The sequence below is a fragment of the Eubalaena glacialis genome, chromosome 18, assembly GCF_028564815.1.
Source record: "Eubalaena glacialis isolate mEubGla1 chromosome 18, mEubGla1.1.hap2.+ XY, whole genome shotgun sequence".
NCBI classification, from domain to species: domain Eukaryota; kingdom Metazoa; phylum Chordata; class Mammalia; order Artiodactyla; family Balaenidae; genus Eubalaena; species Eubalaena glacialis.
The window spans coordinates 24,418,513-24,442,632 of NC_083733.1; the positions used below are offsets into that span (position 1 = coordinate 24,418,513).

Consider the following 24,120-nt stretch of genomic DNA (forward strand, 5'->3'; position numbering starts at 1 on the left):
AGGAAATTCACATGTAAGGAAGCAATTTGTACACATTGAGATACTGGAATGATTTTCAATGGTTTGATTTAAAGCTTTCAAGCCTGCTGTTCTCTAGAACAGTTGTCAAACACAAATGGGGAAGGTCGTGTAGAGGTTAATATATAAAATCTATATGAAAGAAGTCATGTCTGTCAAACAGACTCATGTTAAGATGCTGGGCTAGGATAGGAGGGGATTGTTGGAAAAGCAGCTTCCTAGCAGTATATGGAGTTTTTTTTTGTTTTTGTTTTTGTTTTTTGCCAAGGGACAGTGTATTATTTCATTAATAATTCATAATTAAGATTCTAGAGACCCAGATTTGTATCCTTGCTCAGCCACAGTCTGTGACATTGTTCAAGACCTTTCTCAGTGCTGGACCACATTCCAAATCCCTAATATTCATGTGATAATACATTTTCAATTCTGACAGATGAACGAAGTTTTCCTATGGATTACTGTAGGAAAATTTAGCTGTCATAACTGTATATTTGCCAAGAGAATTAAATAACAATGGAACTTCAAAAATAGAAAAACCAAAGTATCGCTGATAAAGCATATAGATCAAAAGAAATTTTTCATGAATTCATCCTTAACTAATTCAATTTTTGAAGTGTTACTAGTATATATAGCTCATCAGCATCACTGTTTTGAGTGATCCTGAGAATATCTGAAATATTAGAACAGTGCACCACAAATTTATACTGAGACATTCAATAAATAACTCAAATGTCAATTATGAAATGGGTACGATATCTAACGAAACCATGAGAACCCCTGGCTTCTTTAATCTGCAACACACACACACATCACTGGCATTCAGGAAGTGCTGTGTCCTTCCTCTGGCAAACCAGCATTACCTTAAGAAGTGACTCTTGCAATGGTACAGAATAGCCCTTGAGTCTCCCTTGAGCCTTGAAGGCAGCAAGACTTGATTTGAATCTTGACAACCTCCTTCCCGACTTAACGGCTCTGTTACCTTATAACTGTATCTAAATGTCTCTGGTCCCCAGATACATGATAATTGTTAATATTTATCAAGTGCTTACATACTCCAGGGCTGAGTCCCCAAAGCGGCTAGAGAAATTATCTACAATTGTCATTTTTTTCTGTCTCTCTTTCTTCTTCCTTTTTCACTCCCTTGTACCTTCTCTCTTGACCTTTGTGTTATTTTCTTCCCTCCTACATTTGATGATACCTATTATGGGCCAGGGACTGTGTTCAGTTCTGGGCATTCAAGGATGGATGAGACATGGTTCCCGTCCTCAGTAATTTACTACCAGGATAGGATGACATAATAGGGCAAGTGGTGAAATGGAGAAGAAACAGAAAAGTAAGTGATATGAGGAAGTTCCTAGCAAAGATGGGTAAGATCCAAAAGAAGAAAAGTCATTAGTTCTACCTGGGAAGGCTCCTTGGCTTCTGAAACATCAGAGCTAAAAGGATGGATGGAGTTTTAAGAGGTCCATAAAGGGCAAGCGTGGGCGAGGCTGCATTATCTACACAGAGTTGTGGAGGCACAGAAGCATGTGGAAAGTCTGAAGAAAGGTAAGTATCTGGGGTATCAAAGGCATATGCTGTATAGAATGTTGTAGTCAAGATGAATCTGGGTACAAATCATGTAGAGATCTGGATGCAAAAAAATATTAATTTTTGTTACGTGAAAACCACGTGGAGGCATTACCATTTTGAAGTTGGTAAGAGATGTTCTTGCAGCATTGCTGAATATAATCTTCGTTTCTTATATTTAAAATAACATACGTTTACTTTATTTATTGTTAGCACTGAATTAATATCTAAATTTTATTTACATATATATGTCTGTATATGTATATATTTATAAAATGTAAATACAAAAGCATATATATATATCTATATATATATCTGGGTGAATGTATATATGCCCACATATATATATGTATATGTATATATTTATAAAATAAATACCAAAGTATGTATTATATTTACATATATCTCTGTATGTGTCTGTATCTATATCTAGTGTATAAAGTAAAACATTTGGCTTTTTACCTCTCGTGTAATAATACCAACCTAAACTCTTATTTGGCAATTAATAACATTTTAAACATGAGATTGGTTTAAATTTCTTGATTGAGCTTCAGGAAATTTCAGTGACTTGCCCAAAATCACATGGCTAGTAATACTCCTACTGAAATAAATTTTCATCTATATAATCCCAGACCATTTTCTAACAGATGCAGTCCTATACTTTCTATTGCAGAGTGCTGGGAAATGTGGCGGTGAACCTCCAATTCCTTCACAAAGCACATAAGTTATCTTCATTTATATTCTTTGCCAAATTGTTATAAGCACTTATATAAGATTAATCATGGGATACATTATTTTTAAAATAAAATTTTTAAAATGTTATAAGCATTTTAAGTTACTACAGAATTTTTTTTAACATCTTTATTGGAGTATAATTGCTTTACAACGGTGTTTTAGTTTCTGCTGTATAACAAAGTGAATCAGCTATACGTATACATATATCCCCATATCTCCTCCTTCTTGCGTCTCCCTCCCACCCTCCCTATCCCACCCCTCTAGGTGGTCACAAAGCACCGAGCTGATCTCCCTGTGCTATGCAGCTGCTTCCCACTAGCTATCTATTTTACATTTGGTTGTGTATATATGTCCATGCCACTCTCTCATTTCGTCCCAGCTTACCCTTCCCCCTCCCCGTGTCCTCAAGTCCATTCTCTACGTCTGCGTCTTTATTCCTGCCCTGCCCCTAAGTTCTTCAGAACCTTTTTTTTTTAATATATATTCCATATATATGTGTTAGCATACGGTATTTGTTTCTCTCTTTCTTTTTGAATTTTATTTATTTATTTTATACAGCAGGTTCTTATTAGTCATCAATTTTATACACATCAGTGTATACATGTCAATCCCAATCGCCCAATTCATCACACCACCCCCCCACCCCCCCACCCCCCCACTGCTTTCCCCCTTAGTGTCCATATGTTTTTTCTCTACTTCTGTGTCTCAATTTCTGCCCTGCAAACCGGTTCATCTGTACCATTTTTCTAGGTTCCACATATATGCGTTAATATACAATATTTGCTTTTCTCTTTTTGACTTACTTCACTCTGTATGACAGTCTCTAGGTCCATCCACGTCTCAACAAATGACCCAATTTCGTTCCTTTTTATGGCTGAGTAATATTCCATTGTATATATGTACCACATCTTCTTTATCTGTTCATCTGTCAATGGGCATTTAGGTTGCTTCCATGACCTGGCTATTGTAAATAGTGCTGCAGTGAACATTGGGGTGCATGTGTCTTTTTGAATGATGGTTTTCTCTGGGTATATGCCCAGTAGTGGGATTGCTGGATCATATGGTAATTCTATTTTTAGTTTTTTAAGGAACCCCCATACTGTTCTCCACAGTGGCTGTATCAATTTACATTCCCACCAACAGTGCAAGAGGGTTCCCTTTTCTCCACACCCTCTCCAGCATTTGTTGTTTGTAGGTTTTCTGATGATGCCCATTCTAACTGGTGTGAGGTGATACGTCATTGTAGTTTTGATTTGCATTTCTTTAATAATTAATGATGTTGAGCATTCTTTCATGTGACTCTTGGCCATGAATTTTTATAATATCTGCTTAATATTTTATGCATTTGATCTTTACAACCTTAACTGCTAATTTAATATTTCCCATTGTTACATATTTAAATTACTTGCCTTTTTAAAAATACCATACAAAAAAGTGAACATCTTAATCCAAAAATTTAGGGGTTAGGAGAAAAGAAATTTGTCATTTCCTTGGAATATGTTCTTTGTTTTAAAAATACCAGGTCAAAGTATCTAAGCAAGCTTTTGATTCCTGATACATTAAACACATTAGCTTTCTAATTATGTTATATTTTGCAAAAGCACCAGAGATATCTGAGAAATCTAGTTTCTCCAAATCCAGACCATTCTCTCTATCTACCTATCTACCTGTCTATCACCTATCTAATTGATAAGTTATTGGTCACAAAGAAAGGTAAATGCAGCTTTTTCTGAACCCTATAAAGGTTGAACAGTTTTCTAATGTTTCACTTTCTCCTTTGCAATGTATCTGTGCGGATTTGGCATTATTGAAGTTATTGTATCAAAGCTATTATTCAGTGATAAGGTGGGCATGCCTTGAAGGGTCTTTGGTTGTATACCCTTCACCCCTCATAACTGGCAGCATGTAGTACAAATTCCATAAGTAGCAGAAAGTATGGGTGCAGGATATGACCCCCCAAAAGAATTTTTCCCTGATGAATTTGTACCACTTAGCCTCATAATTGAAAGACCCTTTTTCAGAGATTGTAAGATGATAATTGCACATTATATTGGCAAGAGTTTGGGGGAATAACAGAGCTAGTGGTTTCATAACTAGGATAATGTGTTCAACAAGTCTTATTCAAATAGGAGTTTAGCACAGCATTTTATATCAACTGCAATCTTTGAACAGCACAATCTGGGAGACCCACAAAGAGTGAATTACAGTAATCAGCCTTCAAAATGACAAAGGAGTTAATCAGCATCTCCTTGCCTTTCTCATGAAGACTCTCAATCTGGTGATATCACAGAAATTATAAAAGGAAGTCTTCGTGATGGATACAAAATGCTTCTCAAATGATAATACCAAAGACAATGGGAAGAAAAAAATAAAGACTCAAGTTTTAAATTTTTGAGATGACTGAATTCTAATCAGAAGTACTCCCTGAATGAGACATAAGGAATAGCTGTTTAGTACTTGGGAAGAACTTAGGCCAGGCTAGGATTTAAATTCTTAAACTTCTGCACAAGGGAAATCTCCATGTGATTGAATACAGTTAGGATGAAACCATGTCTTTTAAATACAGGAGAATCAAGCACATCAGTCTATTCACAGTAGGGTCGTGAATGCCAGCTTCAGAGCAAGATGATTCCCTCTTTCCCCTGTTAATTCTCCTGCCAGGGTTCACCTCCAATCTCATACCTTCCCCACCCCACTCCCAGTGCCAGGTTCAAAATCTCCATTGAATTCAATTCACAGAGAATGGACTAGTCTCATTAATTGAATTTTCTGATTAGATTAGATTTTCAAAATGGAGTTCCAGGGAAACACTTCTAGAATTTAATAGTTTACATTTCCCGTTTCTGAGTCTACTTTGCAGTTAATGTGACCAAGGATTCAGCAGCTCAGGCTCCTCCTTCTGAACATCAATTGTGGATTTTTCTACTTGAAATGTTAGGGCCTCCTATTTTCAAGGAAAAAAATGTGTCCCAGGGAAGTTCTGTGACTTTTCCGAAGGCAACTAGTTAAGGTGTCTAAGTCTAAGCCCTAGACCCCTTCCTGAGTTGAAAATTTACAAAAGCCAAAGACAAAAGCTCTAACAGTTTTCATTGTATCAACTCCAAGTCATATGCTGAAATAACTAAATTGCTTAGAATAACTAAATTGATTTTCTTTTTTGTGAGGTTATTTACCAAATGCCTACATTAAGGAGTTTTACTAACTGCCCCTGAAGAAAGCATGTTGTATACTACTTGCCAAAAAATTGAAAACTCTAATTTGTTGCCAGTTTGGTGTAACGGAAGTTTAAACATAATATTTAAGCTTGTGAACACATTGCTGGGCATTGAGGATGTGTGACTATAAGCACATGGGGAGACGTGGACACTACTTTGAAAACGAGGAACACAATCTGTGTCTCGGGAGATGGGAAGCTATTTAAAATGAGCACCATCAAAAGTTGTTTTAAATTAGTTTACTTTGGCAAAAAGAGTGTAAGGATCTGTTCTCTGTCTTCTTAAAATCACAGGTGAAAATGGATAAAAATGCCATTTAATTGAGGATTATAGTCACATTTTAGTCTTCATAGTTCAAAAGTTGTGACTTCTCAAATCAGAGAGGGAAAATCACTTATTACTATATTTTCTCTTCTGTATTTGGTGATATTTAATACCAAACAATTTTTAAAACATAGAAGTCCTTCTCTTGTCCACAAAAGAAATAGCTTAAAGCTACTAATACTTGGGAGAATATGTGGGCCAAAGCAAATAATTCAGGGGAGAAGAAGTAGAAAGAACGTTTAAGGCAGTTTTTAAGCTTCTGTTTTAGGAGTTTATTAACATCTTGCCGTATCTATGCACGTTAAATGATCTGCCTTTTGTATAGGAATTTTAAAAGTTAAGTAACATGTATAGATATGCCCCAACACAAGGAGAAAAATAGAAGGATCAAGGACACTTGTGGTTTTTCTTATCCTGCTTTTATGGGCAAAAGGTAGCAGGAAAAATGTTCCAGAAACTATGTCTTGGATTTTTTAATGAGTTGCTGCTAGTTGTAAGGCAATGGGCTCAGGCAAAGCAAGAGCTGTTCATTACAGTTTGTACTGAAGCCAGTTACGTGTGTGGCACACCCTAAGGACATGGGAGACACTCCCCACTTAGCTTAAAATATCAGGAAACCTACTCTCAATGTTGTACAATAAAAGAAGAAGGTGTGAAACCTCCCAGGTGTGCAGCTTCCCAGATGGGTCATCGTGAGCAACTCACTTCACTGTATACGTATTATTCTCATGTTACAGATAAGGAACCAAATACCTGTCTTGCCGTCTCAAGGAGCAGTCCTTTAGACAGCTATACGCGATTACATTGATGTACTTTTGACCTGTAGATGTAAGAATGACATGGTGGAAACATGTTTGACACTTGGCTAAAGAACCAATATCCTAACCGTATCTTTTAGGGTCCTGGCAGGAGTGGGGTGATTCAGGAGAGTTTAATGAGGGAAGTACTGAGAAAAGTATGGCCAGGTTAAGAGAGCCCATTAAGGAATAGGGAAGCCCCACAAGGCCAGCAGCAGAAGTGCTAATATCATTCCTAGACCTGAAGGAGCCAGGGAAGGAGGCGCTAACAGACACTAGAGTTTTGCTCCAGTGTTATCCCAAGAAAAAGACCGTAGATGGCCAAGCATGTGATTGAGGTACTGAGTGGTCTGGAACCTCACCCTGCTCCAGTCTCCCTGTCTCCTAGGGTAGTGTGCATTGGTGGAGTCTAACACAAAGCCAGCAAGTAGGTCCATCCATAGAGGTCACTCTCCCATGCCAGGAGTAGGTGCAGAATGCTGGAGAGTGGATCTGGAAGAGCAGCTGGCAAGTGTCCAGCACTCTACCAGTATCCAGATAAGCATTACATTCTGTTTGGGAAGCCAAAGGGGGAAGGGGGACAGTACAGTTGGGAAACTACTGTGTGACAAGAACTTTGCATGATTTATCTCACATAGTCTTAGAATCCCCTTGATGAGAGGCTGATTATTATCTCCATTTAACAGGGGAGGGGAGCCCTGGTGGGTTTAATAATGCGTTCATGATCACAAAGCTCGTAAGTGTGAGGATAATAGGAGAAACCGAACTTGCTTGACTTCAATAGGTGGGAGCATTTATAAGGGGACTCTAACTTGTCAACAGATGTGCATCGTAGGTAGTAGGATGCTGTGTACCTTGATGGTGGAGGACATCAACCATTCTGTAATAGGTGGAAACCCAGGGAGCTCTTCTTGTCCCATTAAAGCAAGGCCCTCTGTCATGATGCTTCACTCATATTCTGATACAACTCACAGACACTGACCCAAGTGTGCTATTTTCAAACGAGCTTCGAAACTATTTTAATTCCATGTGTCTGAGAGACATCACAGTTTTTTTTTTTTAATTTACGCTCTCATGATATATTTAAAAAATGATGAGAATAATACATACCAGTCTTCTCTGACTCTGAGGAAGCTGTAAAAATTCTTCCAAGGAAGTAACCTAAGAGGATTAATGTGTAGAGCTTAATCCATCAACTTCTTTGAAAACAGTTGCTGCCTCCCCTGAGGAATTATATCGCTTTTCTCTGATTATTAGAAGCTCTACATCAAACTCCAAAGTCCAATGGATGGCTTTAATTCATGATGACCTTAAATTGTGGTGGTACCTAAACTTTACAAACTACAAGTTACTCATGTTACTAGCACGGGGGTAAAACTGTTTTCTAATGCTTCTTACTGGAATTGGGCCCATACTGAAGATTCTGAGTCATGAAAATATACATCCATAGTGGAGTAACCGTGTTGGCATCTTGTCATGCTGATAATGAGGTTTTCTTATTGTTGTTTTTACTGTCTTTTGCCTAGATGTTTATTTTCCCCTCAGCAATGCCTCACAGTGATCCAAATCAGAATGATTGCTATATTTCTATTTTTCTCTTCTTTCAGTTTTTTGTTTATAACCATATACGTATGACCTATTGACTTATATTACAATATGGTCAAATCCTGAAACAAATCACTGTATTGAAAGATATCAGTATGTTACTATCCATATTTCCAAATAGGCAGGGTTATCCAGTTGAGTGCTCCCTGAATGGGAAGCTCTGATATAAAGGTGGCTTCAAGGTTGAAGAAAGTGCATAAGAACTCACAGCTTTTCCCAGAGCCTGCTCACTGACTGGGTGGATTAGATTTCCCTGGGCACTCTTGTGCCTCGGCTGATACTTGAATGATTCAGGGACTTGAACTCCTTGCAAACCTTTTACAGACAGATGATTTAATTAGAGCACATAAGTCCAAAAACACAGGATTACAACTTTAGACATGGCCAAGCGATTCACTCATCTTCAATTTGAATTGAACATTTATGATGTCCCTGAGGTTAGAAGTGAGGGGCAAATTGTCTTTAATGCAGAGAATTTTCTTTCACTTGGTCCAGAGAGGTAACACATTCATTCAATAGGGATATTCTGGACTAGTGACAAACACTTCTATTATGGGCTTTTAGTAATATGGGGTGGGCATCTTATGGCATAGAGTTAAGTAAAACTGCAGGGCACAGAAAAATATAGTATCATCATAATAAGATATCTGGATAGTTATTTGAAATGGGAAAAACAGCAATGTCAGTTAATATGGGAATGCCCAAGTGACTCATAGTACATTAATTCAATGAAAAATTATGCAGCTGTAAGAAGTAATGAGTTGGGCCTCTAACCATTGACAAGATCTCAAAGATATCCATTGTGTGAAAAAAGAAAGTCTCAGAACAATGACTGTACTGTGATCATGTTTGTGGTTAAATGTTCATATGCACATTTGCACATTTGTATGCATATACATGTGAAAATATACACATCAAAATGTTAGCAGTATCTATCTATGAAAAGAGGTATAAGGGTAGGGAGAGGGCTAAATAAAGATTTTTCAAAATAACAGCAGGAGTATCTAAGAAGATTTTGAATCTTTAATATTAAATTACTAATGACACACACAAAGAAGCTGAAGATGAAACCCTGAAAATATGTCAGAAAAAGTACTAACATTTTAGCACTGATATTATGTTATTTTATATGATTTTATGCTTACTCCCTTTTCTCTTTTCTATATCTTCCCATTTCTCTAAAATATGTATTACTTTTACTATAGTCATGATGTAACTAAACAATTAAAATATAAATGTAGTTGAACAATGCCTTAGGATTTAGACACTTGCCTATATTAACTCTGATTGGCGCTTTATTTGTCTGAGTTGATTCTAACAATGCATTTATTTCTTTCATCTCTCTGATGTATTTGTGAGCCTCAGAATGATTTCTCTTTGACCTCAGAGCCTTCCAGCTATTTGTGTATTTACCTCTCTTGTAGGAGAATTGGAGTCTGTGATAAACTGTAGGATTCTTTCACTTCCAGGATTTTCCTGAGTAGATGAAGCTATGTTATGATTTATACTTTAATTTGGTAGGCAAGAGTATGCCATTCAGCTTACTTTCTAATGTATATATTCTCAAGTTCTTTTTTTTTATACCTTATAAAATGTACTTTTGCAAGTTATCCACTACCGTCTATGACTACAGTCTTTCTCAGTGTTGGCATCAGAGATGCACACCAGCTAAATGTCAAGAGAAAACAGAAAATTATCTGAGTGGGGTCCTGATGTATGCACATGTGTGTTTCTATCTGTGTGTGTGTGTGTGTGTGTGATTCACACATTGATTTTTGAATGAGCTGTCCGGCTGAAAGTCATTCTCCCATTTTTTCCCCTCAGCAATTATAAAAACTGCCCTTCCCAATATGGACAGAGAAGCCAAGGAGGAGTACGTGGTTGTTATCCAAGCCAAAGATATGGGTGGACACTCGGGCGGCCTGTCTGGAACCACAACACTTACAGTGACCCTCACCGACGTGAATGACAATCCTCCAAAATTTGCCCAGAGTAAGTGAATCCCCCACACTGGTGAGCATCTAAGTATGATGTTTACCTTTGAATCGATATTCTAATTTTCAGTGATTTGAAAAACTGATAGCAATCACTAAGTGCTTATTATGTGCAAGGTATGGTAATTCATATATATGAAAGACTACGAACTCTCCTATCATTTTGGTACTAAATGTATCCTCACTTTACAGATTTCAAAGAATTTAAGAACATTTCTAAATATTAAGCATAAAGTAAACAATGGAGCTGAGAATTAGAACCAGCAAGTTTGGCTGCAAGATTTGTGCTTATTTCTCTATTGCATGGTATGTCCCATTAAGAAAACTCAAGAGAATGATTGAAATGCACCTCAGATATTGTTCTATCAATAGTCCCACTTGTATAAAAGAAACTAAATCTCTAGAGCCTGAGGTGGGGAAGGCAGATATACAGTACACTTGCTGCAGGATATACACTCCTCCTTCCCGTGGCTGGCGGGGCATCAGTGATCACTGACTGTACCCGTTCCTACTAAAGCTGTGCTTGGCCCCAGAAACCTCTCAACAGCATTGTAGGCAGCCACCATCAATGAATCAAGGAGACAATCATTATTTGCCAACTTCCTTGTACTCTCATAGAACCCTTTCCTTCTGTGCATTTATCCAAGTAATGTGACATTAGAGAGATGATTTGGGAAGGACTTTCTGACATGGAGAGTCTTGAATTGAGAGAAATAAATGATGAATAGGAATTAGCTGGAACAAGGTGAAACTGGGGAAGGGAGGATGGACATTGCAACTAGAAGAAAAGTATGTCCAAAAGTCCCAAGGAAGAAGGGTGTATGGCCCTGGATGAGAATTGAAAAAATTTCACTACAGCTGGAGCACGAGGCTGGAGAGTTAGATTAGGCAGGAGTTAGCCATCCTTGGATTTGTAGGTCATTTTAAGTACCATGACCTTTATCCTAAGATCACTAGGAAGCCATTAAAATATTTTAACTTGTAGGTTAAGTAATAAGATTTGATTCTAGGGAAATCAGAGAAAATGGAATCTGGCTTTCGTCCAGTGTCTTTCCACACTGCAGCCAGGTAAGGGGTGCTTGTAATCATTCATGTAAAAGGTGATGGAAGCCCTGGCAAGCAAGGTTGGTCGCAGTGGGAGTGGAGAAAGTGTATAAGGGTGATAGATATTTAAGAGCTAATGGTAACAAAAATCTAAGGATAGATTGCATTTTCAGTTGAGGAGGTGAGTTATCCTATTTCTGACATGAGAGATTACATGCATGCTGGTGCTCTTTGCTGGGATAGGAAATACCTTAGGAAAACCAGTTTTTGAAGAGAGAGAGAAGAGAGGGGAGGGAGAAGGAGAGTGAGAGAGGAAGGGAAAGACAGAGGTGCGGTTTGAAAATGACACATTTAAGGTACCTTGGAGAATTTCTCTGCAAAAATGCCAAGGTAGAAAGAACAGAAAAGATGCATTTCATTAAGAATTTTAGGAAAAGTGGGAGTGAGAGCGGTGCCTCTTGACCAGTTTTGCTTCACCGACTCAGCTGTGGGAAAAGCACCAGAACTGGGTCGAGCTGGAAGTGGGAGCTCAGACTTTAATCCACTGGAACATTTTCCTTGTGGATGGCATGAGGTAGCGCTTCAAGATGGCGGAGGAGTGAGCCGTGGACATACCATATACATCAGAAATACATCTACATGTGGAACAGCTCCTACAGAACACCAACTGAACACTGGCAGAAGACCTCAGACCTCCCAAAAGGCAAGAAACTCCCCACGTACCTGGGTAGGGCAAAAAAAAAAAAACCAGAGACAAAAGAATAGGAATGGGACCTGCACCTCTGGGAGGGAGCTGTGAAGGAGGAAAGGTTTCCACACACTAGGAAGCCCCTTCACTGGCAGAGACGGGGGGGTGTGCAAGGGGGAAGCTTCGGAGCCACGGAGGAGACCGCAGCCACAGGGGTGCGGAGGGCAAAGCGGAGAGATTCCCGCACAGAGGATCGGTGCCGACCTGCACTCACCAGCCCGAGAGGCTTGTCTGCTCACCGGGCGGGGCGGGCGGGGGCTGGGAGCTGAGGCTCGGGCTTCGGAGGTCGGATCCCAGGGAGAGGACTGGGGTTGGCTGCGTGAACACAGCCTGAAGGGGCTAGTGTGCCACAGCTAGCCGGGAGGGAGTCCGGGAGAAAGTCTGGAGCTGCCGAAGAGGCAAGAGACCATTTTATTGGGGTGCGCGAGGAGAGGGGATTCAGAGCACCGCCTAAACGAGCTCCAGAGACGGGCGTGAGCCGCAGCTGTCGGCGCGGACCCCAGAGACGGGCATGAGACGCTAAGGCTGCTGCTGCCGCCACCAAGAAGCCTGTGTGCAAGCACAGGTCACTATCCACACCTCCCCTCCCGGGAGCCTGTGCTGCCCGCCACTGCCAGGGTCCCATGATCGAGGGACAACTTCCCTGGGAGAACACGTGGCACCTCAGGCTGTTGCAACGTCATGTTGGGCTCTGCTGCCGCAGGCTTGCCCCGCATTCCGTACCCCTTCCTCCCCCCACCCCGCCTGAGTGAGCCAGAGCCCCCTAATCAGCTGTTCCTTTAACCCTGTCCTGTCTGAGTGAAGAATAGACGCCCTCAGGTGACCTACACACAGAGGCGGGGCCAAATCCAAAGCTGAACCCCAGGAGCTGTGCACACAAAGAAGAGAAAGGGAAATCTCTCCCAGCAGCCTCAGGAGCAGCGGATTAAATCTCCACAATCGACTTCATGTACCCTGCATGTGTGTAATAGCTGAATAGACAACGAATCATCCCAAATTGAGGCAGTGGACTTTGGGAGCAACGATATATATATATTTTTCCTTTTTCTCTTTTTGTGAGTCTGTATGTGTATGCTTCTGTGTGTGATTTTGTCTGTATAGCTTTGCTTTTACCATTTGTCCTAGGGTTCTGTCTGTCTATTTTTTGTTGTTGTTGTTGTTTTTAGTATAGTTTTTAGCACTTGTTATCATTGGTGGATTTGTTTTTTGGTTTGGTTGCTCTCTTCTTTCCTTTTTTTAAATTACTTTTAAAATAATTTTTATTTTTAATAATCATTTTTTATATTTTAGTTTAATAACTTTATTTTATTTTATTTTTTCTTTCTTTCTGTTTTCCCCCATTTTATTCTGAGCCATGTGGATGACAGGGTCTTGGTGCTCCGGCCGGGCGTCAGGCCTGTGCCTCTGAGGTGGGAGAGCCGAGTTCAGGACATTGGTCCACCAGAGACCTCCCAGCTCCATGTAATATAAGATGGCGAAAATCTCCCAGAGATCTCCATCTCAATGCCAAGACCCATCTCCACTCAACGACCAGCAAGCTACAGTGCTGGACACCCTATGCCAAACAACTAGCAAGACAGGAACACAACCCAACCCATTAGCAGAGAGGCTGCCTAAAATCATAATAAGGTCACAGACACCCAAAAACACACCACTGGACATGGACCTGCCCACCAGAAAGACAACATCCAGCCTCATCCACCAGAACACAGGCACTAGTCCCCTCCACCAGGAAGCCTACACAACCCACTGAACCAACCTTAGCCACTGGGGACAGATACCAAAAACAACAGGACCTACGAACCTGCAGCCTGTGAAAAGGAGACCCCAAACACAGTAAGATAAGCAAAATGAGAAGACAGAAAAACACACAGCAGATGAAGGAGCAAGGTAAAAACCCATCAGAGCAAACAAATGAAGAGGAAATAGGCAGTCTACCTGAAAAAGATTTCAGAATAATGATAGTAAAGATGACCACAAATCTTGGAATTACAATGGAGAAAATACAAGAAACGATTAACAAGGACCTAGAAGAACTAAAGAGCAAACAAACAATGATGAACAACACCATAAATGAAATGAAAAATTCTCTAGAAGGAATCAATAGCAGAATAACTGAGGCAGAAGAATGGATAAGTGACCTGGAAGATAAAATAGTGGAAATAACTACTGCAGACCAGAATAAAGATAAAAGAATGAAAAGAATTGAGGACAGTCTCAGAGACCTCTGGGACAACATTAAGCGCACCATCATTCGAATTATAGGGGTCTCAGAAGAAGAGAAAAAGAAAGAGACTGATAAAATATTTGAAGAGATTATAGTTGAAAACTTCCCTAATATGGGAAAGGAAATAGTTAATCAAGTCCAGGAAGTGCAGAGAGTTCCATACAGGATAAATCCAAGGAGAAACACACCAAGACACATATTAATCGAACTATCAAAAATTAAATACAGAGAGAAAATATTAAAAGCAGCAAGGGAAAAACAACAAATAATATACAAGGGAATCCCCATAAGGTTAACAGCTGATCTTTCAGCAGAAACTCTGCAAGCCACAAGGGAGTGGCAGGACATATTTAAAGTGATGAAAGGGAAAAACCTACAACCCAGATTACTCTACCCAGCAAGGATCTCATTCAGATTCGACGGAGAAATTAAAACCTTTGCAGACAAGCAAAAGCTAAGAGAATTCAGCACCACTAAACCAGCTTTACAACAAACGCTAAAGGAACTTCTCTAGGGAGGAAACACAAGAGAAGGAAAAGACCTACAAAAACAAACCCAAAACAAATAAGAAAATGGTAATACGAACATACATATTGATAATTACCTGAAATGTAAATGGATTAAATGCTCCACCCAAAAGACAAAGACTGGCTGAATGGATACAAAAACAAGACCCGTATATTTGCTGTCTACAAGAGACCCACTTGAGACCTAGGGACACATATAGACTGAAAGTGAGGGGATGGAAAAAGATATTCCATGCAAATGGAAATCAGAAGAAAGCTGGAGTAGCAATTCTCATATCAGACAAAATAGACTGTAAAACAAAGACTATTACAAGAGACAAAGGACACTACATAATGATCAAGGGATCAATCCAAGAAGAAGATGTAACAATTGTAAATATTTATGCACCCAACATAGGAGCACCTCAATGCATAAGGAAAATGCTAACAGCCATAAAAGGGGAAATCGACAGTAACACAAAAATAGTAGGGGACTTTAACACCCCACTTTCACCAACGGACAGATCATCCAAAATGAAAATAAATAAGGAAACACAAGCTTTAAATGGTACATTAAACAAGATGGACTTAATTGGTATTTATAGGACATTCCATCCAAAAACAACAGAAAACACTTTCTTCTCAAGTGCTCATGGAACATTCTCCAGGCTAGATCATATCTTGGGTCACAAATCAAGCCTTGGTAAATTTAAAAAAATTGAAATCGTGCCATGTATCTTTTCTAACCACAACGCTATGAGACTAGATATCAATTACAGGAAAAAAACTGTAAAAAAATACAAACACATGCAGGCTAAACAATACACTACTACATAACCAAGATATCACTGAAGAAATCAAAGAGGAAATCAAAAAATACCTAGAAACAAATGACAATGAAAACACGACAACCCAAAACCTATGGGATGCAGCAAAAGCAGGTCTAAGAGGGACGTTTATAGCAATACAATCCTACCTTAAGAAACAAGGAACACCTCAAATAAACAACCTAATCTTACACCTAAAGCAATTAGAGAAAGAAGAAGAACAACAACAAAACACCCCAAAGTTAGCAGAAGGAAAGAAACCATAAAGATCAGATCAGAAATAAATGAAAAAGAAATGAAGGAAACCATAGCAAAGATCACTAAAACTAAAAGCTGGTTCTTTGAGAAGATAAACAAAATTGATAAACCATTAGCCAGACTCATCAAGAAAAAAAGGGAGAAGACTAAAATCAGTAGAATTATAAATGAAAAAGGAGAAGTAACAACTGACACTGCAGAAATACAAAGGATCATGAGAGATTACTACAAGCAACTATATGCCAATAAAATGGATAACCTGGAAGAAATGGACAAATTCTTAGAAAAGTGCAGCCTTCCGAGACTGAACTAGAAAGAAATAGAAAATATAAACAGACCAGTCACAAGCATTGAAATTGAAACTGTGATTAAAAACTTCCAACAAACAAAAGCCCAGGACCAGATGGCTTCACAGGCGAATTCTATCAAACATTTAGAGAAGAGCTAACACCTATCCTTCTCAAACTCTTCCAAAATGTAGCAGAGGGAGAAACACTCCCAAACTCATTCTATGAGGCCACCATCACCCTGATACCAAAACCAGACAAAGATGTCACAAGGAAAGAAAACTATAGACCAATATCACTGATGAACATAGTTGCAAAAATCCTCAACAAAATACTAGCAAAGAGAATGCAACAGCACATTAAAAGGATCATACACCATGATCAAGTGGAGTTTATCCCAGGAATGCAAGGATTCTTCAATATATGCAAATCAAACAATGTGATACACCATATTAACAAATTGAAGGAAAAAAAATGTATGATCATCTCAATAGATGCAGAAAAAGCTTTTGACAAAATTTAACACCCATTTATGATTAAAAACCCTCCAGAAAGTAGGCATAGAGGGAACATACCTCAACATAATAAAGGCCATACATGACAAACCCACAGCCAACATCGTCCTCAATGGTGAAAAACTGAAACCATTTCCACTAAGAACAGGAACAAGACAAGGTTGCCTGCTCTCACCACTGTTATTCAACATTGTTTTGGAAGTTTTAGCCACAGCAAGCAGAGAAGAAAAAGAAATAAAAGGAATCTAAATCGGAAAAGAAGAAGAAAAGCTGTCACTGTTTGCAGATGACATGATACTGTACATAGAGAATCCTAAATATGCTACCAGGAAACTACTAGAGCTAATCAGTGAATTTGGTAAAGTAGCAGGATACAAAATTAATGTACAGAAATCTCTTGCATTCCTATAAACTAATGATGAAAAATCTGAAAGAGAAATTAAGGAAACACTCCCATTTACCACTGCAACACAAAGAATAAAATACCTAGGGATAAATCTACCTAAGGAGACCAAAGACCTGTGTGCAGAAAACTATAAGACAGTGATGGAAGAAATTAAACATAATACAAACAGATGGAGAGATATACCATGTTCTTGGATTGGAAGAATCAAAATTGTGAAAATGACTATACTACCCAAAGCAATCTATACATTCAATGCAATCCCTATCAAACTACCACTGGCATTTTCCACAAAACTAGAACAAAAGATTTCCACAGTTTGTATAGAAAAACAAAAGATCCCGAATAGCCAAAGCAATCTTGAGAAAGAAAAATGGAGCTGGAGGAATCAGACTCCCTGACTTCAGACTCTACTACAAAGCTACAGTAATCAAGACAGTATGGTATTGGCACAAAAACAGACATATAGATCAATGGAACAGGATAGAAAGCCCAGAGATAAGCCCACACACATATGGTCACCTTATTTTTGATAAAAGAGGCAAGAATATGGAGAAAAGACAGTCTCTTCAATAAGTGGTGCTGGGAAACCTGGACAGCTTCATGTAAAAGAATGAAATTAGAACACTCCCTAACACCAAACACAAAAATAAACTCAAAATGGATGAAAGACCTAACTGTAAGGCCAGACACTATCAAACTCTTAGAGGAAAACATAGGCAGAACACTCTATGACATAAATTGCAGCAAGATCCTTTTTGACCGAGCTCCTAGAGAAATGGAAATGAAAACAAAAATAAACAAATGGGACCTAATGAAACTTCAAAGCTTCTGCACAGCAAAGGAAACCATAAACAGGACGAAAAGACAACCCTCAGAATGGGAGAAAATATTTGCAAATGAAGCAACTGACAAAGGAGTAATCTCCAAAATTACAAGCAGCTCATGCAGCTCAATATCAAAAAAAGAAACAACCCAATCCAAAAATGGGCAGAAGACCTAAATGGACATTTCTCCAAAGAAGATATACAGATTGCCAACCAGCACATGAATGAATCTCAACATCATTATTAGAGAAATGCAAATCAAAACTATAATGAGATATCACCTCACACCAGTCAGAATGGCCATCATCAAAAAATCTACAAACACTGAATGCTGGAGAGGGTGTGGAGAAAAGGGAACCCTCTTGCACTGTTGGTGGGAATGTAAATTGATGCAGCCATTATGGAGAGCAGGATGGAGGTTCCTTAAAAAACTAAGAATAGAACTACCATACAACTCAGCAATCCCACTACTGGGCATATAACCTGAGAAAACCATAATCCAAAAAGAGTTATGTACCACAGTGTTCACTGCAGCTCTATTTACAATAGCCAGGACATAGAAGCAGCCTAAGTGTCCATTGACAGATGAATGGATAAAGATGATGTGGCACATATATACAATGGAATATTACTCAGCCATAAAAAGAAACAAAATTGAGTTATTTGTAGTGAGGTGGATGGACCTAGAGTCTGTCATACAGAGTGAAGTAAGTCAGAAAGAGAAAAACAAATACCGTATGCTAACACATATATATGGAATCTAAAAAAAAAAAAAAAAATGGTCCTGAAGAACCTACGGGGTGGATGGGAATAAAGATGCAGACCTACTAGAGAATGGACTTGAGGACATGGGGAGGGGGAAGGGTAAGCTGGGACAAAGTGAGAGAGTGGCATGGACATATATACACTACCAAATGTGAAACAGATAGCTAATGGGAAGCAACCGCATAGCACAGGGAGATCAGCTTGGTGCTTTGTGACCACCTAGAGGGGTGGAATAGGGAGGATGGGAGGGAGGGAGACGCAAGAGGGAAGAGATATGGGGATATATGTATATGTATAGCTGATTCACTTTGTTATAAAGCAGAAACTAACACACCATTGTAAAGCAATTATACTCCAATAAAGATGTTTTTAAAAATTTCTTTTTTTGAAAGAATTTTAGAATTTTCACATCTGGCCATTCATAAATCAGACAACAGTGCAACCCTTTTAAACCAAATGATTGAAATAAAAACCACCATCCCTTGCATCCTTCCCCTGACTCTTTTGTTTTCTTTTCAGTTGCCATTATAGTTAATGCGCTAACGTGGAACTCCTCTTTCTCAGAAAATAATTGTTTCAATTGAGTGGTGGCGGATAAGTTTCAAGTGTTCCCTTTCTTAGAGGTAATATCGATTAACTACGATCCCACTGAAAGGGATGATGAGAGTAGGAAGAATAAAAGTGGATAAAGAAACGTTTCATTGGCTTGGTTTCCCAAGGTTTCCTGATGCAGGGTTGGTAGCAAGGTGAGCCCCTTGCTGTCTTATTATTTAATAAGCACACCTCAAGGAATCATCTGAAAATTTACCTGAAATATAAAGTTGGAAGGAAATGGAATCATTACACCAAGTATTAGGGTATTGGGAGACTTATGATAGACCGATGATTTTTGGTGCCTTCCTTATGGCAAAACTGTTTGGAAAACATTTTTGTTCCCGGGTCACATAATATTATAATTTCAAGAGACACTTTAATTTCATCATTAAATAAAAGTGTGTTAGTTCTAGAAGAAAACCTCGCCCATCATCTAAAGTAATCTTGTTATACTGGGTAAAATGAGCCTTAGTTTATCCAAGGGACTCAGTGATTGAGTTCAAACTAGAATTAGGTAATGTTCTCCAGATATAATTTTTCCCTTTGGGTTTATGGTTCATTGAATGTTTATTGTCCCTTGTTCTTGTTGCAGTGGGACTACAACTTCCTGGTTGTCTGGGTTTGGGTTCCCCGGAAACAGGCACTGAGAGAAGGATTTGATTATAAGTAGTTTATCTTGGAGATGATCCCAAGAAACGCCAGCAGGGAAGTGAGAATTGTGAGCAAGAGGAGGCTAGAAAGCTGACAGTGTGCATTATCAAGCCAGCGATGACTGGGGGTGACTGGAGCTTCATTCCATTGGGGAAACTCTGGAGCACTGTAAATAAACAAAAGAAAAGGACCAGCTTAAGATTATCCTGCCAGAGAGGGCGAGGAGCCTGGAATTTTATGTGCTAAGTTGCGTGAGCCTTTGAGGGCTGCTTCTCTGGGGGTATTAATTTTCTGATAGTTCTGGACTGACAGGCAATGGACAAAACGGGTTCTGAAGGCCAGAGGAAACCCTTAGCAAAGAAATGCGAGAGTTGGCAGTTGGCTGTAGGGCAGGTGTGACTGAAGTGGTAATGGCCAGGGGTTACAGGGTTGGGGTACCAGCAACTTCCCCTACACCAATGAAAGTGAGCGACACCAATACAACAGCCAAAGTGATCTGAATAAAAATGGGACTAATATCACTAATTAGACACGTTTTCCTGCCCCCATAGGAGAAGCCACATACACTGTAACTGTATTTTGCCTAGAGAGTTTTGAAGGTAGGATTTTTGGTCTTCAGAGCAAGGAGAATTTTAGTAACAAGAGGAGTGTTTCATGTGTCTGAACAGCTTGCTGCAGGGCACAGCAGAAGCTTGGTAATTGGATTTTATCAAAAATGGTCTACAAGTCTGTAAATATAAAGGTAACTTCAAAAGTGACTTTCAGTGTGTTACACATTGCATCTATCTGTGCTGAAATTAGCTTAATATTTTATGTTGGGCAACAATGAATATCCCCAAGGGCAGCCAATGTGATTATACAGCAAATTGGAAAGAACATTCACATAGACTCACTAATATCCTGATACAACTCTGCTCCAAATATGTACTTGGTAAACATATGGTTGAATAAGTCCCATAACTCAGAAGAGTTTCAAAGAGAGATCACTGCTTCCTCTGGGAACATTTGTCTCTGGCTCATTTAAAAGACTGTACATTCCACAGTGGAAAGGATGTTTTTGTCTTTCCCGTCACTGTATTGGTAGTACCTATACAGAAGTAGCCAGAGCAAAAGAGGTGCCCAATACATATTTGTTAGATGAATGAATGAAGAATGGAATATGTGCAGTGCTCAGTGTCTCTCCTCTTTCCTAAGGTCTGTATCACTTCTCAGTACCAGAAGATGTGGTTCTTGGCACTGCCATAGGGAGGGTGAAGGCCAATGATCAGGATATTGGTGAAAATGCACAGTCGTCATATGACATCATTGACGGAGATGGAACAGCACTCTTTGAAATCACTTCTGATGCCCAAGCCCAGGATGGCATTATAAGACTGAGAAAGGTAAGCTCAGGAAGGTTTTGTTCATCTTCAGAATACCTCTTTGAAACTAGAATGTTGAAGGTGGTAGGGGTTTGGTGGGCTTCCTGACATAATCTTAGAACTGGAGGAGGTTTGCCTTCTTGAGCTGTGCAAAAGTGAGTGCCTTTTGCACATAGTCCTACTTTATATTTCAGCTAAACCTCGGTAAACTGTGACCATGGTGGTGCTAGCCTCCCATCTCACCCATCATTTCTTTCCTCTCTGTGTATCAGTGTTTTTCCATGAGCTGCAGGAACTTGCTCAGTTCTTGTCCAGAGCATCCACCTATGTAGGAAAGCCAACACTCTGAAGGCAACCTTTAAGCAATGAGGGACAAAGATTGGTGGACAGTTCCTATTCACTGAAGAAATTATTGTGAGGCATATTGTTTATGATTCCTTAGAGGATTTTCAGTGGGAATAATCCTCATAAGCCCATAGAGGTGGCAAGTTCAATGGCTTTTCATCCTTTTCTATAGAACTCTCCCCATTTCTAATCTCCTGCTTCCTAGAATATCTCTGCAAAATGCATTCAAGTTTCCTGTGTCTTCACTGCAGGCTCTGCTTTTAGGGAAACTCAAAGACAGACAAAGTAGTCAGCTTCAGTTATTCTGGCTAGTTCTGGCACCGGAAAGGACAGGGCCTACCCTGCTATCATTAGATACTCCTAACTGTGATCAAATGTCCAAGCATTGTGGTCAATGAAGCTCATCTTTGCTTTTCTCCTGGGTGTGGGGCTACGATTGGAGAAAGAAACATCTCCATAAATAGTACAAAGAATATATGGCTTTTTTTAAATTGGAGTATAATTGCTTTACAATGTTGTGTTAGTTTCTGCCACAAAGTGAAGTGAATCAGCCATATGCATACACATATCCCCTCCCTCTTGGACCTCCCTCCCCGCCTCCATCCCACCCAACTAGGCCATCACATAGCACCAAGCTCAGCTCCCTGTGCTATACAGCAGGTTCCCACTAGCTATCTATTTAACACATGGTAGTGTATTTATGTCAAACCTAATCTCCCAATTCATCCTCCCCTTCCCTTCCCCTCCATGTCCACACATCCGTTCTCTACGTCTGCCTTTCTATTCCTGCCCTGCAAATAGGTTCATCTGTACCATTTTTCTAGATTCCACATACATGAGTTAATATACGATATTTGTTTTTCTCTTTCTGACTTACTTCACTCTGTATCACAGACTCTAGGTCCATCCACATCTCTACGAATGATCCAATTTCATTTCTTTTTGTGGCTGAATAATATTCCATTACATATATGTACCACATGTTCTTTATCCATTCAGATGTCGATGGACACTTAGGTTGTTTCCATGACCTGGCTATTGTAAATAGTGCTGCAATGAACATTGGGGTACATGTGTCTTTTGGACACGTGTCCAAAATATGGTATATGCCCAGTAGTGGGATTCCTGGGTCATATAGTAGCTCTATTTTCAGTTTTTTAAGGAACCTCCATACTGTTCTCCACAGTGGCTGTATCAATTTACATTCCCACCAGTAGTGCAAGAGGCTTCCCTTTTCTCTGCACCCTCTCCATCATTTGTTGTTTGTAGATTTTCTGATGATGGCCATTCTGACTCGTGTGAGGTGATACCTCATTTTAGTTTTGATCTGCATTTCTCTGATAATTAGTGATGTTGAGCATCTTTTCATGTGCCTCTTGGCCATCTGTATGTCTTCTTTGGAGAAATGTCTGTTTAGGGCTTCTGCCCATTTTTAGATTGGGTTGTTTGTTTTTTTAATATTGAGCTGCATGAGCTGTTTATGTATTTGGGAGATTAATCCTTTGTCTGTTGATTCGTTTGCAAATATTTTCTCCCATTCTGAGTGTTGTCTTTTTGTCTTTGTTTATACTTTCCTTTGCTGTGCAAAAGCTTTTAAGTTTCATTAGGTCCCATTTGTTTATTTTTGTTTTTATTTCCATTACTCTAGGAGGTGGGTCAAAAGAGATCTTGCTGTGATTTATGTCAAAGAGTGTTCTTCCTATGTTTTCCTCTAAAAGTTTTATAGTGTCTGGCCTTACATTTAGGTCTTTAATCCATTTTGAGTTTATTTTTGTGTATGGTGTTAGGGAGTGTTCTAATTTCATTCTTTTACATGTAGCTGTCCTGTTTTCCCAGCACCACTTATTGAAGAGGTTGTCTTTTCTCCATTGTGTATTCTTGCCTCCTTTATCAAAGATAAGATGACCATATGTGCATAGGTTTACCTCTGGGCTTTCTATCCTGTTCCATTGATCTATATTTCTGGTTTTGTGCCAATACCATACTGTCTTGATTACTGTAGCTTTGTAGTATAGTCTGAAGTTGGGAGTCTGATTCCTCCAGCTCCTTTTTTTTACCTCAAGATTGCTTTGGCTATTCAGGGTCTTTTGTGTTTCCATACAAATTGTATAATTTTTTGCTCTAATTCTGTGAAAAGTGTCTGGTAATTTGATGGGGATTGCATTGAACCTGTAGATTGCTTTGGGTAGTATAGTCATTTTCACAATATTGATTCTTCCAATCCGGGAGCATGGTATGTCTCTCCATATTGCAATCTGTGACTGCTTTTGCTCATGATCCTTTGTGTGCATGTGGTAAATGTGAAAAATTCTGTACATTTTCCATATTTATTTCTCATCGTGACAGCTACATTCATTAAAAAACGTGTAGAACACAGTTCAGTATTTTACAGACATGGGCATTTGCAAAGAAAAATACCGTTTTATCTTCATCATGAGTATTTTGTTCAACATTGTTCTTTATATGCTTGCCATGAAGTAGTACAAATTAATTTTAAAACGGATT

General features: G+C 39.1%; 1 protein-coding gene across 3 annotated transcripts in view; it reads left to right on the forward strand.

The window, feature by feature from the left end:
* The window catches only part of CDH8 (cadherin 8), a 367,319-nt gene that overhangs the window by 193,928 nt on the left and 149,271 nt on the right, over positions 1-24,120 (forward strand). For all 3 annotated transcript variants that reach the window (XM_061173973.1, XM_061173974.1, XM_061173972.1), the window contains exons 4-5: positions 10,088-10,255; positions 21,104-21,291. In XM_061173973.1, the coding sequence (XP_061029956.1) occupies positions 10,088-10,255; positions 21,104-21,291 (356 nt within the window). The remainder of the gene's footprint in view (positions 1-10,087; positions 10,256-21,103; positions 21,292-24,120) is intronic.